At 41.3% G+C, this 16,145-nt stretch overlaps 1 protein-coding gene and 1 pseudogene across 2 annotated transcripts in view; one reads left to right on the top strand and one right to left on the bottom strand.

Annotated features, from left to right (window-relative positions):
• Positions 1-16,145, bottom strand: part of Btrc (beta-transducin repeat containing E3 ubiquitin protein ligase) — a 159,331-nt gene that overhangs the window by 31,075 nt on the left and 112,111 nt on the right. The window contains exon 8 of one of the 2 annotated variants that reach the window (XM_012514803.2): positions 219-450. In XM_012514803.2, the coding sequence (XP_012370257.2) occupies positions 219-450 (232 nt within the window). Of the gene's footprint in view, positions 1-218; positions 451-16,145 lie in introns of those variants that run through there. The other variant, XM_023715650.1, reaches the window with a different exon arrangement.
• On the top strand, positions 1,020-1,554 carry LOC105742199 (annotated as a pseudogene).

Below are 16,145 nucleotides of genomic sequence, written 5' to 3'. Positions count from 1 at the left end.
GAACCGCGGTCCCTGATGCTTTTGCTAAGCTTGTTCTAAGTAGGTGCTTTAGACCACTGAGCCATCTCTCCAGCCCCTCATGTGAGTTTTAATGTGGAAGATACCAATAAAGAACTTAATTTGTAAATACCAAGCCAGTGAATACTTAAAAAGAGAAATATAAGCTGAAGATCAAGTTCCACAGCAAATTAATGGTCTGCAAATATCTGCACACATACCTGGCAGAGCAGTTATGAAATCCCGCTGCAACATAGGTTTCAGATAGGAGTTTATGTGCCCATGTTGGTAATGGCACATTTGGGATATAAGATGCTCCACGAATTCCACTTGATCAGACTCTGACCACTGCTCAAAATACTTGACGCACAGCTCTTTTTCCTTCTCATAGCTTGCTGAAAGTTTTCGCTGCTTGGACACAATCATGCTGGAAGTGCCATTGGCAAGCTTTGTCTATAGAAGGGTGTGATTAAAAGACATAACAGTAAGTATTGGAAAGGAACAAAATGTCATGTATTTACAAGTATTTCTCTCTCAGTCACAGGATATTATTTCCACCTTCAGTTTTTATATTTTTACCTATGAATTTTTAGAAATGAGTGTTAGTATACCTAATTGTACCACCTTACTCTGATATTTCTGTGGCTTTCATGGAACAACTGTGCTTCACAGATGTCCAAATATTACCTAAATAACAATGTGGCTCAGCCATAAAGACATTAAAGCATGCCAGGCAAGAGACAGAGGGGAGAGAGAGAATGAGAGAACAAGGAGAAAAAGGCTGCAGAAGTAATCTGAGTCATTTCATTGAAGTCTCTCCGGTGGTGATGCTTGCGTCTTTCTACATAGGTAAATGCTTGCTTCTCCCATCAAGAGTGGAATTTAAAAGGATGGAAGAAAGAGTGGTGTGGTTGGCCCACGTGCGCCGGTCAGGAGACGGTGCCGTGAGGGCGCCCTGCCTTTCTCTCCCCACTCGTGTGGAGGACTTCGGGCTGACCTCTGGCTCTCCTACAGGAGGAGTGACACTTTTCAGAAAGGCACCTGCCCATCGGGTCAGGGCGGAAGAACCTAAAGACTAGACTGTAAAGAAGAGGACAGGAGCCATGCTTTTCCAAAGACCTGCACTACAGCTGCTTCGTCGATCTGGAAGAAGATGCGAGTCTGAGGCGGCCAGCAGTTCAGTTCTCGGAAGACCACGGACTCGCGTGCGGTTTCTTGGGCAAGCGAGCCAGGACCCTGTCATGAGACAGGTGGAAGGAAAAAATCCAGTCACCATATTTTCTCTAGCAACAAATGAGAAAATTTGGCGGTCTGAGGACAATGAAACAGACCAGAAGGGTGATGTCACTCAAAAGACAACATGGCACCGAGTATCAGTGTTTTGGCCAGGTCTTAAGAGATGGAGCATATCAGTATGTGAAGAAGGGGTCTCAAGTTTTCGAGGAAGGAAAAGTAGACTATGGTGAATACATGGATAAAAACAATGTGAGGCGACAAGCAACAACAATCATAGCAGACATTATCTTTTTGAGTGACCAGACAAAAGAAAAGGAATGAACAGATGATTCTTGGGCCGTTGTTGGGTATAGTCTCATTTCTAAATTATATATAGTCTTTATAGGGTGGTTTTGTGTGTGTGTGTGTGTTTTACGGAACCGGGGATTGAACTCAGGCCCTTGCGCTTGCCGGGGAAGTGCTTATTCCACTGAGCCATCTCCCCGTCCCTAGTCTTTATAGTTTTAAGGATAAGAATTAAAATGGTATTTTACAAAATGAAAAAAAAAAAGCAAAAAGAGGGGAATTTAAGGGCTGAGGACATAACTCAGTGAAAAGTGCTTGCCTGTATGTGCAAGCCCCTTGGGTCAATCCCCTGTATGTCCAAAAGGGGAGAAAGAGCGGAATTATGTCTTAGTTTTCAATCTGGGCTTTGACTAGCAGAATATGGAGACGTCGTATTCTGGACCTTCTAAGCCAGTGCAGTCTTTCTGGGAGCCTTGAGCTGACATGGAGGTTTAGGCAACCCTGCCAGAGAGGGAGACATGGAGGGTGAGAAGATGAACAGAGAGTAAAGCATGAAGGCAAAACAAGCAGGCCACGTCTTGGCCACTTCAAGTGCCCACTGAAAGGAGCTAGTGTGGCAGCTGTGGACACGAGATCAGCTCATATTCTGACAGCAGGTCTAATAGGATCTGCTCACAGACTGGATTCTACGGCTACAAGCAAAAGCGATAAAGCCTGTGCTCTAGTTGGAAGCAAAGCAGGGTGGAGGGCGAGGTAACGATTTAAAAGTCAACAGAAACTCTTGCTCAAGTGTACATAGTCTTTAGAGGACAACCACAAATCTGCACAACTGCGTACTTTTCAAAATAAGCTGAGGTGGGCTGGGGAGATAGCTCAGTAGAGTAAGTGCCTGCCTGGCAAGCACAGGTCCTGAGTTCAATCCCCAGTACCTCAAAAACAAAAACAAAACAAAAAACACCCCAACTTGATGAAATTCTGGCATACTTGCCTGAGGCAACCTTGTACTGGCTGATACATTGTGTCAACTTGAGAAGCTAAAAAGTTTAATTAGTGGCTCTGCAGAGAGCCAGGGTTGCTCTTTTTGAGAAGTGCAGGAGAGGGGCACGATACTGTGTAGTTGTACACCCCCTCCCCAGGGGCACGGAGGACCCTCCCTAGAGTGACTTGGCACTTAATGTATAAAGGGGACTGAGGAAGGATAGTGTGTGTTTGCAGTCAGCATGGAAGGAAGGAAGATAGGCTTGTTAGAAGCTGCAGCTGCCTGCATCTCCTCCCTTTGCTCTTTGCTGTTTTCTACCGCCATGAACTGCTGCCCTCTGCTGTGTGCCAGTCTGCCTCGGAGCCAGTGGAGTACGGACTGAAAATTCCACTAACTGTGAGCTAAATAAACCTTTCCTTTTTTGGTTTAATTTTGGGTGTTGGGTATTTTGTCTCAACAACGAGACAAGAGTAACTGAGACAAACCCTCCCCCCTTTTTAAAAATTGTACCTCTCAGATTTTATTTATTCTTTCATGCTCTTACACTAGTAGGACAATAGGATGCATGCACATGTAGTCTGATTTCACTTACAAGTATGGTCTCCAGTTGTATCCATTTACCTATAAAGGCGCTGAGTTTATCTTTAGTCCTCCATTGTACAAAAATACCATATCATTTTTATCCATTTCTCAGTTAATGGGCATCTGGATTGCTCCCCAGATTTAGCTGTGCGAAAATGCACTGCTATAAACACGGGTGCGCACATATTGCTATAGTATGGTGTTTTCAGTTCTGGAAAAATAACCAGGAGGGAAAGAGCTGGGCTGGATGGGACCTCCAACCCTAGGTTTCTGAAGGATCTCCACACTGATTTTCACAGAGGTTGTACAGTCTACACTCGCACCAACAGGGGAGGATTCCTTTTTCCCCATAGACTAGCTAGCATTTGTTATTGGTCGACTTCTTGATGGCAGCCATTCTTTTGGGGGCAAGGTGGAATCTCAGTGTTGTTTTAACGCAAATATCTCAAACGACCAATGACATTGAACATTTTTTTCATATTTTTGCCATTTTTATTTCTTCATCTGAAAAGTGTGTATTCATCTCAGATGCTCATTTTGGATTGGGTCTCTGAATTTTGGGGCCTAATTTTAAAAAATTCTTTATGTTCTAGATAGAAGTCCTTTGCCTAAGGGATAGCTGGCTAAAAATTTTCCCCCCCAATTCATGTGTTTACTTTGTACTCTGTTGATGATTTCTTTTGATGTGCAAATCTTTTCAATAGATGCAATCCCAAGGGCCAGGGAGATAGCTCAATAGAACAAGTGCTTGCCTGGAAAGCGCAGGGTCCTGAGTTTAATCCCTGATATAGGAAAAAAAAAAAAACAAACAACAAAAGATGCAATCCCAGTTATGGATTCTTTGAAGTATATCCTGTGCAGTTTGTTTTTTGTTTATGAACTCTCTGCCTACCCTATGTCCTCAAGGTTTCTATGTACTTTCTCTTCCAGTAGATTCAGTGTTTCTCTTTTAATATTCAGATATATTTTCCATTTTGACTTTAATTTAATGCATAGGTTAGACATGGGTCCAGTTTTAGTCTTCCACATGTAAAAGCCAGTTGTTTTTTTTTTTTTTTTCCAGCACCGTTAGTAAAAGAGGCTGTCTTTCTTCCAGTGAACATGTTTGGTCCCTTTGTCAGATAAGGTGGTTGAGTGTGTTTGTCTGCATCTTCTAATCTGTTCCAATGATCTTCATCTGTGTTACTTGTTTTGTTTTGGTTTTTGGTCAGTATCATGCTGATTTTTATCACAGGAGCTTTGCAGTATAATTTCACATCAGGGATTTTGATGCCTTCTGCCTTACCTTTGTTGTTCAGAAATGCTTTTGCAATCTCCCCAATTTGGCAAGAAGACCCATGTTACTAAAAGAGTTCATCCTTGCCTAGACAAACTTGAATGGGCTATCAAACAGTACCACATATGGGTAATATACATTTGCTACTTAAGATACTGGCTTGCCTTACCCTCTTTATAAACAGTTCCTGATTCACAGATGAAAGCATGTTTTGAAAAATGGCATTAAGCTACTGTTTACAAGGAAAAAGATGATACCTGTAAGCATCAAGCTCTGGTATGCAGAATTTTTTTTTAGCATAAATGCCACTGTTGGAGGGCCTGCCCCTTAGCTCAGTTCTTTAAGTAGCTGCTTCAACAAAGCAGTCAGGATCAGGTTGCTGTGGTTCGATCCCAACAACTCAAGCCAGCCAAACCTGCCCTGAAGGCATTCGGAGCAAAAAAACCCCCTTCTGCTTAGGGGCCAGGGAGATGGCTCAGTGGAATAAGTGCTTCCCTGGCAAACGCAAGGGTCTGAGTTCAATCCCCGGTTCCGCCAAAAAATAAATAAATAAATAAATAAATAAATAAAAAATAAAATAAAAATTAAAAAATGCCACTGTTGTCTTTGACAGAGACTAAAAATGATAATCTTGTTAGACACAAGTGTTGGGGACCTTGGGGTTGTTTTTTCTCCCATGGGTTATTTATCTGCATCTCAGCAAAAAAAAAAAAAAAAAAAGTTATCAAATGTAAAGAGTTGGAGAGCTAATGACCAAATGGGTTTATAAATTCAACCAAAGGGTATACCCTACCCTCCCAATCAAAGCCTCCCACCCTGTCACTGTTTATCTCTTTTGTCTTCTGAAAGATAGTATCCATCTTGAGTATTACTCAGTAATGTTTTCTGGATAAAGTCCAGAAACATCAGTAACAGAGAACAATCATCAAGTTAATAAAATGACTCTTTTTCTTTTTTAAATAATTCATGCATTTCTATAATCATAAAGAATTGTGTTTTCAGGCTGGTGAGATGGCTCAGTGGTCTAAAGCACCTATTTAGAACAAGCTTAGCAAAGCACAGGGACCGCGGTTCAATCCCCCAGCACAACATGCCAGCCAGCCCCGCCCCCTGGTGGGCTGAGCTGGCCACACACACACACACACACACAAATAAATAAATAAAATTTAAAGAAAAAGAATTGTGCTTTTATCAGTGGCTATCACACTGTTAGATAAAACTGCTTAAGGACTCAACAAGCTTGGTATTCTATTGCATGAGCTAACATTCAGAGGAGATATTCTTACACCTCTCAATGATCATATCATAAATGCAACTTAAAAGATTTAGCTATTAGAGATAAAGATTAAAAAGCGATCATGCGGGGCCGGGGAGATGGCTCAGTTGAATAAGCGCTTCCCTGGCAAGTGCAAGGGCCTGAGTTCAAGCCCTGGCGCCACAAACAAAAACAAAAACAAAAAAAAGCAATCATGTATTTACTAACTGTTCTGCATTGCCGTGGCTGGTAAATAAGATAATTTTCTCATTTAAAAACCACATATCTTGTTTCCAATGAGCTACTTTTTTTTTTTTGGTACTGGGGATGAAACCCAGGGCTTTGTGCTTGCCAGGCAGACGCTTATGTCACGAGCTATCTTCCCAACACAATGAGCTACTCTTAATTATGACTCCAAATATTATATTGCTTAAAAGCTTTGGCCATGGAGTAAGAAGTCTCAAATTCTGCCTTTTCAATTTATCAGCTGCAGGACATGGAATAAGCAACCTCAACTTTCCATTGTTTTATACAGTTTAAGCAGACTCATGCATGACTAATCCTTTTTTTCTTTTTAATGTATTTAGTACAGGGCCCACAGGGTCTCACTATGTAGATCAGAGTCCTAGTGAACCTCTTGTTTTCAGTCCCCCAGACGCTGGGATTTCAGGCGTACACCACCACACCCAGTCTCAGTCTCCATCTCAGCATGCCCCCAGGTCAGGGCCTGCATAGCATGCTGGGGATCGAATCTCAGGCCCTAAGCTGGCACTTTAGTCCACTGAGCTATCTGGCCGGTCCCAACCAATTCATTTTTGGGAAAAGTGCTAACATAATGGGTAAATGTCTTAGGTCTGGGGTTTTACAAAGGAGAACAATACAATACAGGACATATTTTTATTGAAGAAAAGAATCATATACAGAAAGAGTGCAGGAAATCTGTCCACACACTAAAGACCAAAGAATCCAGCTGAGGCCCTGGATCCCATGACAATGTCTCATGCGGGTGCGTTTCACAGATCTGCACTGGGAAGGCCCAAAGGTCAGTGGTGGAAGCTAGAAAGTCTGTGCCAGCAGGATGAAGGATCAGTGCTAGCAGGTCCAGGGATCTGAACTGAAGCTAGGAAGCAACACTCAATGTAAGCACCAGAGCTCCCCTGATGAGTACCACAGCCATCCTCAGCTACAGTAAGGTCCCAAGCTCCTTGGATGATGAGGAAAGCCAGTGTGACAAGCTTCTCCAGCAGGCTGAGTAATGCACCACCTTCCCTTCCAGAGCCAGGAAGAGATACCCAAGATCAGGACCAGAGTTCCCCAAAGTGAACCACAGCCATTTTCAACAACAGCAAGGTCCTAAGCTCCTCCTCTGATGAGAATAGCCTGACAAGGTCTGCCAGCAAAATAGCCCAAGAGAACCAATAGCTCCCAATAGTCACAGCTTCTCCAAACAGCCCCCAACAGCCCCAGCAGCCCCCCAGCTCTGCATCTTACGCTGCCAGCAACCGTCCCCAGGTGTCCCACACCCAACACTGTGTTAGTTCACGGCTGTAACGAGGTGACCACCAGCTGGCAATCCACCCTAGTAAAGAATAACCCTGTAAGAGTTTCCATATAGGAAAAAGATGGCCTGTTTCTTACCTCATAATATATCTTAAGAGAATCTTAAATTTATATGTTGGAGCTAAAACTATAAAACAAGAAAACAGGGAGAAAATCTTGGTGTCTTTGGGACAGACAAACATTTCAAAGGGCATAAAAACACATGAACATTTTGGGGGCAGGAGTAGTAGGGACTGAAAGCAGTGCCTTTGCACTAAGATACATCCCTTGACTCTTTATTTTGAGAGATTATTTCACTAAGCCACAAAGTTGCCCAGGCTAGGCTTGAATTTGCTAGCTCATCTTAGGCTAACAGAGCACATTACCACCATACTTGGATATAGACTTTGTGTGTGTGTGTATTTTTAGGGAAATGTCTACAGGGTGTTCAGGGTTTCACTACTAGATTGGACTCAGCAATTCTCCTGTTTACAGCTTCCCAAGCGCTGGGATTATAGGCATGTGTCACCATGCCCAGTCTCCATCACCTTCTCAGCCTGCCCCGGGGGTAGGGCTAGCACGGCAGGCCCCGAGAACAAACACCCAGGCCCAGTGCCTGCAACAGACTATTTTTTAATAAAAGAAAAAAATTGGGGCTGGGTAGATGGCTCAGTAGAATAAGTGCTGCCCTGGCAAGCGCAAGGGCCTGAGTTCATTCCCCGGTTCCGCAAAAAAAGAAAAAAAAAAAAAAAAAAAAAAAAGAAAAAAAAAAAGAAAGAAAGAAAGAAAGAAAAAACAAATTGGCATGTGAAATATAAAACTCTGATTCTCAAAAAGTTTTTTTTTTAATTTTTTTTTTACATTTATTTATTGTGTGTGTGTGTGTGTGTGGCCAGCTCAGCCCACCTGAGGGCGGGACTGGCTGGCATGTGGTGCTGGGGGATTGAACCGCAGTCCCTGTGCTTTGCTAAGCTTGTTCTAAGTAGGTGCTTTAGACCACTGAGCCATCTCTCCAGCCCGGGAGATAGGTTTATAAGTGCATTATCAAGTTAAACATATACGTAGGATATGATCCAGCAGTTTTACTCTGAAGTTTTTATTCTCCACCATGCAATACACTGTTTCACAAAAAGACATATACATTAATGCTCTTTGCTGGTTCATTCGTAATAATCCCACACTATGATAACACACATGCCACCTATCAAGAGACAACCTGATTATAGGGGCCGGGGAGATGGCTCAGTGGAATAAGCACTTCCCTGGAAAGCGCAAGGGCCTGAGTTCAATCCCTGGTTCCGCAAAAAAAAAAAAAAAAGAGAGAGACAACCTGATTATAACCTATCTGTGCAATGAAACAGTACTGGGCAATGCGAAAAAGAATGCACTACAGATGTGCATGAGAACTTTGGGGGCATGAAAATGTTCTCTATCTTGTAGCATGAACATACACAGCTAACAAAATTCATTAAACTTTAATGTCACCATAGTATTAATTTCACTTGTAAAAAGATATGTTTGAAAAGAACTCAAGATGAAGTTCTTTGTTTTCAAGCCTCCATCTTCTACCATTCCCCATACAGATTTTTCTACAAATGTACAAAGTAAATGCATCAAAATTTCAATTTGAGAACCTGTGAAGATCCACAAAGGCATAGGAAAAAAAGTTTAATTATTAAAAAACCAAAAGACTGTATATCAGAGTGTGTGGGGAAAAGGGCAATGATTCCTGGTGGTGGCAGAACTGATTTGGCTTTCCCAACAAAAGCCTGATGATTCCACCACTACTGTTTAAATGTCTAGGAAAGCTGACAGACAGCCTCAGTGCAATGGCAATGCTGACTTTCTGCCACTCCTGCACCTCTGTTCTGCTCGCAGAGAGCAGCTGTCTCCCAAGGAAGAAGCTGTCAGGTGACAAGCACCCAGTGACAGGAGGTGCGTATTTGTAGCACCACCCTCCAGCTTGGTCCTCCAAGCCCCGCACCCCCACACTCGATACCTGCAGTCTGGGCTCCAAGGGGAAAACACTAAAGACATCAGGTGGTCTAACGATGCCACTGTAACATTAAGTGTGCTGACTTTGCCAAGTGTATTATGTACTGGCTGGAAAGTGCATCACAGACTAGCTGAACTGGCTAATGCAATGACAGATGTTGCCAGTTTGCATGCAAACTCCAATTTAACCAAAAAGAAGGATGAGATAAGTAAAGAAAGAACATGGAATTGAATTTGCATGGACTGAGATGCAGATGATAAAAGACACTGAGGCTTCTGTCTGGCTTTAACAGTCTCTGGCACTGCAAGTATGGCGGGGGAAATGGTGTACTGATCAGGAAGATGAGCGGAGAATAAACCGAGCAGAGCTGAGGGTTACATGGAGGGGAGGGGACAAGAGCTCTCTTTAGGCCTGGAACCTGCACTTGATCAACCAACCAACCAACCATTTATTGAGTGATTACTCTGTACTGGGCACTTTAAAAAGTGCAGGGGAAATGAGTGAACAAGCACAGAAAGCTTCTTTGCCTTCTCTGAGGGAGGGTGCTGAGGGCAACAACAGAAGAAATATGTTAACTTCAGAAACCATGGACTGTGAGGAAAAAAGATAAAACTGTGAACAGGGCAGCCTACTTCAACTGGGGTGGTCAAGAAATATTTTTGAGGGAGGCACCACTATAGCACAGACTTCAGCTACCCTGAGCTGAGTATGATGAGGGCAGGCTTCTGAAAAGACGCGAGGGAAGTGTTCCAGGCAGAGGGAAGACCAGGTGTGAAGGCGTGTTCAGGTTTAAGATAGAAAGAAGACCCTGTATTGCATACACAGACAAATACATAAATAAAACTTAAAATCACTGTGCTTTTTCAAGGTGTTTTTTCCTATCGTCCTCCCATTTTTTTCTTTTCTTCTTGTTTTTGTACTGAGAATTGAATCCAGCACCATCCCCAGTTCTTTTTTTGTTTTGTTTTGTTTAAAATTTTTCCAGTATGGGAACTGAACTAGTAATTGCATCTAGGGAAAGAGAAGGTGACAGCAGGAGGGCCCTGGAAGCTCTGAAACTCCCGCAGGGCCAGGGAGGACACAGACTGGACGCTGTTTATACCTGGGCAAACATAAGGATTTCCAGAGAAATGAAAAGAATTCGCCTATAAACTGAACAAATGAAACAAAGGTAGATGCTCAAAAGTGGGACCATAACTTTCAATGTCTTAATTTTGTTCTTAAAAACAGTATAGGTTTCAGCAACAAAAAGCAGTCCTTTCTTTTTGGAGTAGGGTGGGAATGGTAGTCTAAATGAAAGAAAATAAGGCTGAATGTAGAATATGAGGCACGCACCTCAACAGAAACACCACATTTCTCTGTGGGATTATTACATTAATATTTTAACAGCTTCTACTAAATATGATTACATATTAGGTGAACTCATAAATATGTCAGATCTGATTAGTGAATGTGGAAGACAGGAAGGGGCGGATTTGTCAGCAGAGATAAAGTTCACATTATGAATCTGACTGAGTTTTAATAATCAACAAGGAAAGCTTGCAATCATTCCAACTCCCTTAAATAAAACTCAATAGGAAATGAACTCACAACGTCCCAACATATAGCATTAAAGATCAGACATTTGTCAGTCTTTTCTTCCTCTATGCTAACTGTTGGAAAAGCCGTATACAAAATTCACCAATGTCAAAACAAAGCCATTTTGATTTTTGCTTTTCATGGTTATTAGCAAGATATTCCTGTAATGGTTTTAAGTTTCAACACCGACAAGTTGCTCCTTTAGCAGGTTTTCTCATGCGACTTTATAGCTTCCAGAGTGGCAGGCTCTTTTGTTCTAAACCAAGAAACTCACAGCAGTTTAATTTACTGTTGCATTATTATAGCTACTAACTACACACACCTCTCAGGCCGGTAAACCCACTGCTGTAGACAGTGCCACCTTAAAAGGAATTCTGGATAGGTCTGTGAAGGGGGGAGACATAATGTTTAATTATAAGAAATGAGTGAAACAGGCACAGACATACCCCGGGTGCCTCTGCACTGCAGCAAGCTCTAAACTTGTTATCGTTAATGGTTTAAATTTCACTGTGCTAATCATTTCAGGACATAGCCTTTCTTGATAATCTAATGAATTATTTCAACATCCTTCAGCAAAAGAAAAAAAAAAAAAAGAAAGAAAGAAAAAAAAATCCTCCATGACAGCACTAATTACAAGACGTTTTCCCAGTGCTTATGTAAAATATGACAGAGCAGCAGCTTAGGGAATTGCAGAAAACTGCTTCTAATTTCCACTGAGAAACTGACAAACACCTCTTTCCTCTCTCCCAGCTCTCAAGTAAGATTTAACTTTCTCATTTAGTTAATTACCGAGTGAGGATCATCACTTCCCTGGATCAGAGCGGCACAGAGCCTTTATCGTGTTAACTTGCGAACTTGATCGATGGCTGCTGCTAAAACTTAATAACTTCACCCCTGGCAAATTGTAAGATAAATATAATAGGAGAAACTCTGACAGTAAAAACCTACCAGAAATGAGCGCTGTGTTTATGTTTCTTTGCAGGCAGCAAAAAACTAACAGCTTATTACTGGTTGTATGTTACTTATATTTAAAAGACTGCAGGCAGTTAACTTTCTACATATTGTTAAAACTTCGCTCACAAGATGGGAAGCGGGTGGTGGAGCACTTACACTGTAGACTTGGGGAGGTGAGAAAAGGAAGCACAAGGGCAACACAAGAGACCGAGAACATCGTGTAAAATTTTTCAGAATGTCATGTTTAGCATATAAAGTGTCCACCCAGCATCAATACATATAAAATCCTCTTTAAAATAATCCTGGCCTTCTAAAACACTGCATGAACTATACCTAAGAGCAAAGCAAGACAGTTCTACTCTCTCACATTTTTTTCCCTGTGGATACATCATGCCTGTAGAGCTCAATGAAGTGCAAAATTTCTCGATCTTTCAAAAGCCCCTACAGCTAGAAAATCATTCATAACTACACTGGTTAACCCTTGTGAAGCAAACAGCTGAGTACATCACAGTTAGGAAATGAGTAATTTATTGTGGAACACTTTACCACTTTCTGCACATAGCTTAGTTAATACCTAAAGAAATAGTTTGATGAATGTTATCTTTTGGTAAAATTTGAATCTGAGCTTAGAATTTAACTAGAGAATATTGCACCATAAGACTACTGGTTTTATTTTTTTAAATTTTTTTGGCAGAACCAGGGATCGAACTCAGGTCCTTGCACTTGCCAGGGAAGAGCTTATTCCACTGAGCTGTCTCCCCAGCCCAAGACTACTGTTAATTTTTATTTTGTGGTTGGCTTAGCCTGCCCTGGGGCAGAGCTGGTGTGGCACGTGGTGCCAGGGATTCAACTGTGGTCCCTGCACGCTTGCCTAAGCAGGCACTTTAGACCACTGAATTTTCTTTCCAGCCCTGAGCTTAAAATTTTAACTTTTAACTGTGTTAAGAGTTGGTACTACAGTCTAGCACTGCGTGACTGCTATAGACTTTTTACAGCCAACACTCCCAAGCACAACAGACATGGGATAACATGAGGCACAAGGACGACAACTGCTGCTCACCAGTGCCTGTACCTCTGACCCCCTAGGATGCAGTGGGTAAGAACAAATCTGACTAAACAGCCAAGGATATTCTATCAGTTTCTATATGAAGGACCTTCTTAGTATAGAAGCGTTTAGAAACAGGAATAAAACGAATTTTGGGGGAAGGCTAGAAAGGTCATATAGGACTTAAGAGAGTTTAAGCCTCACTTATGGACTCTTCTCAACATCTGTCACATGCATCACTGACATCAAAGAATTAAAGGCTTAATGCTGTCGCCCAAAGTGCAAAAATTTTGAGAGTTGAGAATTCTACGTTAAGATAACCAAACTAAAATTATAAAATCAAATTTATTTATTAAATAAGAACTACTGGGGTCTAGCAAAGAGATCAGTTGATACACACATTTTAGAAAACATGAAAAAAATACAAAAGCACAAACAACATAAAAATTGCTCAGAGCCCACTGGGCATATTGACACATGCCTGTAATCCCAGGCTGAAGCAGGAGGATCATTTTAAATTCGAGACTAACCTGGGCTACAAAGTAAGCTCAAAGCCAGCCTGAGCTGCATAATGAGATCCTATCTCCACAGGACAAAACAAACAAAAAACCCATCGCTTCTACTATCAATAAATGGACAATAAATATTAATAACATAAAAATAGACAATGTTCATATTTTGGTATGCTGATGTCTTTTTGGACTTTAAAAAGAATTACCAGTTATTTGATCTTTAAAAGGAGGGGCAGTGTTTCTGTGCAAAACTTTTATCTGGAGGATTTGTTGTCCTTAATTCAAAACTAATCAGAGCAGGCAAAATTAATCTCCTTTGCTGACCATTTTTAAAAAGGTCAACATTTGATCTCAGAAGACACAGAATTATAGGTAATTGTGGTTGTTGAAGGGAAGGGAGAAAGAAGAGTAGGGAACAGGAAGAGAGGGAAGCATGGAAAGAGAAGCAGCAGAAGAAACAGGAAGAGGAGAACAGCAGGGCAGGGAAGAGGGTAAGAGAGGGAGAGAAAAGACAAAAGCTCCTGGGATGGGAGAAGGTAGACTGGGACTAGGTGAGAGGGTGCAAAGAAGGCCAGAAAAAGGCAAGGGAAAGGAGCAACCTGGGGAAGAGGAGAAACAGAAAGGCTGAACAAAAGGTCAGTGGGGTGTGAGGGGTTGGGAGAAGGGGAGAGAGATGTGGGCGGAGGATAACCAATGCAGAAGAGACCCAGCAATGCTGGGGTTACCTACTCTACGAGATGCAAATGTGTGCTGGACAGACAGGTCCTCTTCCACACAATAAACAGTAAGTATCAAGACAGAGAGGAGATGAAACTACATATTTTTAAACAAAACAAAACAAAACAAAACACTAATGTTTTAGGCAGAACAAAGAAGTTTAATTGTCTGGAATCTGGTTGCTCCTTCTGCATAACTTCCTCAAGTAGAGGTCGTTCATATGGATGCTAATATCAACCAAAATAAAATGGTAAAGCATCTAAACTAAGATTCTTCTCTCCAGCTTCTCCCTCATATCCCCCTTTACTTAGCATCAGAAAGTGAAGTTCAACCATAAATAACAGGACATAATGGAGGCATCCTCTGCCACAGGAAAACAAAGACATACACCTAAGTACACAGCAAAAATATAGTCAGTTTTAAATAAAGAATGAAGGGGCTGATGAGATGGCTCAGTGGTCTAAAGCACCTACTTAGAGCAAGCTAAGCTAAGCAAAACACAGAGACCACGGTTCAATCCCCCAGCACCACATGCCAGCCAGCCCCGCCCCCTGGTGGGCTGAACTGGCCACACACACACTAAATAAATAAATATTTAAAAAAGAAAGAAAGAAAGAAAGAAAGAATGAAAAAACTATACTTCTCTTTGTGCTCTAATTGTTAGACATTTGCATCTTCTAAGGAGGTCTTAGTGATTTGGTAAAATGTGTTTCTAAAGAAAGCACTGTCTAAAACCTGTTTTGGGGGGACAGGATCTCAAGAAGCCAACTCAGCTTTCTAGAAGAAATTCAACTCTTTCCAAATGCTTGTTAATGCATGTTAAATGCAGCACGAAATAATTCTATGAGGCAGCAGCACAGGCCTCTGCTGGCTGCAGTGAATGAAGTAAATGACTTGTAACTTCTAGAAGTCTTGGTTATCTGCAGGTAAAACTTTAATAACCCTTGGAGCATCAAGGGACTAAAGACATTTCTCTCTGGAATACTTCCGTAATTGTTTTCTTAATTTATCCAGGAGAAGCTTAGTCTGGATGTAGCATCTGTTTTTTTTTTTTTTTTTTTTTTTTTTTTAGCAGAGGTGATCTAAGTAACTTGTTCGAATCCATATAAATTAGCAGAGTTCAGATTAAATTTCAAAATGTAGTTGTTGCATAAACTGTTCAGTCTTCCTAAGATTGTAGTTCTTCCTCTTTTTAATGACAGCGAAGCTCCCAAGGCAGTGAATAAATACAGAAGACCAGGACTGACTTAGAGATGGACAAATGAATTTCCTATGGCCAAAAGAGTTTCATGTGAGCACCAAGACGGCAAGTGTTACACTGAAGTCAGCCGTAATAGAGTATTTTTTAAAAAGCAACCATTACGATTTGACACCAATTCTGTTCCAGCTCTCTCACTTACTTGGTGTGCGTTCTTGCTAAGTTTACCACTTTGCCTCAAGTTCCTCATCTGCAAAATAGTGATACCAGAGCACAGTATCTAGCAGATAGTAAGGGAGCAATTGCTACTGTGATTTTAACTAGAAAGAATTATATAACTTACACAGTTGCTGATTAGAATTAGCTTCATACAATCTTAGTTTCTACCACCATTTTATGCTTAGAAACTTTTACTTTCAAATTAATTTTAATCTCTATAGGGCAGAGGTTGGCATGATCTTTTGCATGTATCTATCAAGCTGCAGCTCAAAACTCTTTAGTACACAGAATTTTTAATCCACACTAAAAGGAATAGATGCTGCTCCTGGGGAGCACACAGGTGAAGTACCTCGTGATGCGGACAGCTGGCGTCTGCTTCTCTCTCTACTAAGGGTATGACTGTCAGTATACTGATGTTTTGCCCATAGGTCAACTTGGCAATCTCTGTTTCTAATACTATTGTAAGCACTTTCACGTAATACAGTACCCATGCTAGATTTAAGAATCGAACTTCTAAGAGGAATGATGACTGACACTACATTAAAGTTCCCATAAAACTTAATGGAAGATTTTTTTGAAAAGCCAAAGGAAACCTCAAAGTGTTCAATATGATATGGAATAAGACATTTGCATATTGTTTTCTGTCAGTTTTTCACAACCCCTCCCCAGACATACATTGGGGAGTATGGAGGGAAGAATAGTAAGAAAATTATCAGAATGTTAGAAAAAATTTTAATACATTAATTTTTTAAACAAACATAGTTGGTACAGGTTCTT

This window comes from Octodon degus, unplaced genomic scaffold (genome assembly GCF_000260255.1).
Source record: "Octodon degus isolate 3935 unplaced genomic scaffold, OctDeg1.0 scaffold00042, whole genome shotgun sequence".
Taxonomy (NCBI): domain Eukaryota; kingdom Metazoa; phylum Chordata; class Mammalia; order Rodentia; family Octodontidae; genus Octodon; species Octodon degus.
This window is presented reverse-complemented; position numbering and strand designations above follow the sequence as displayed.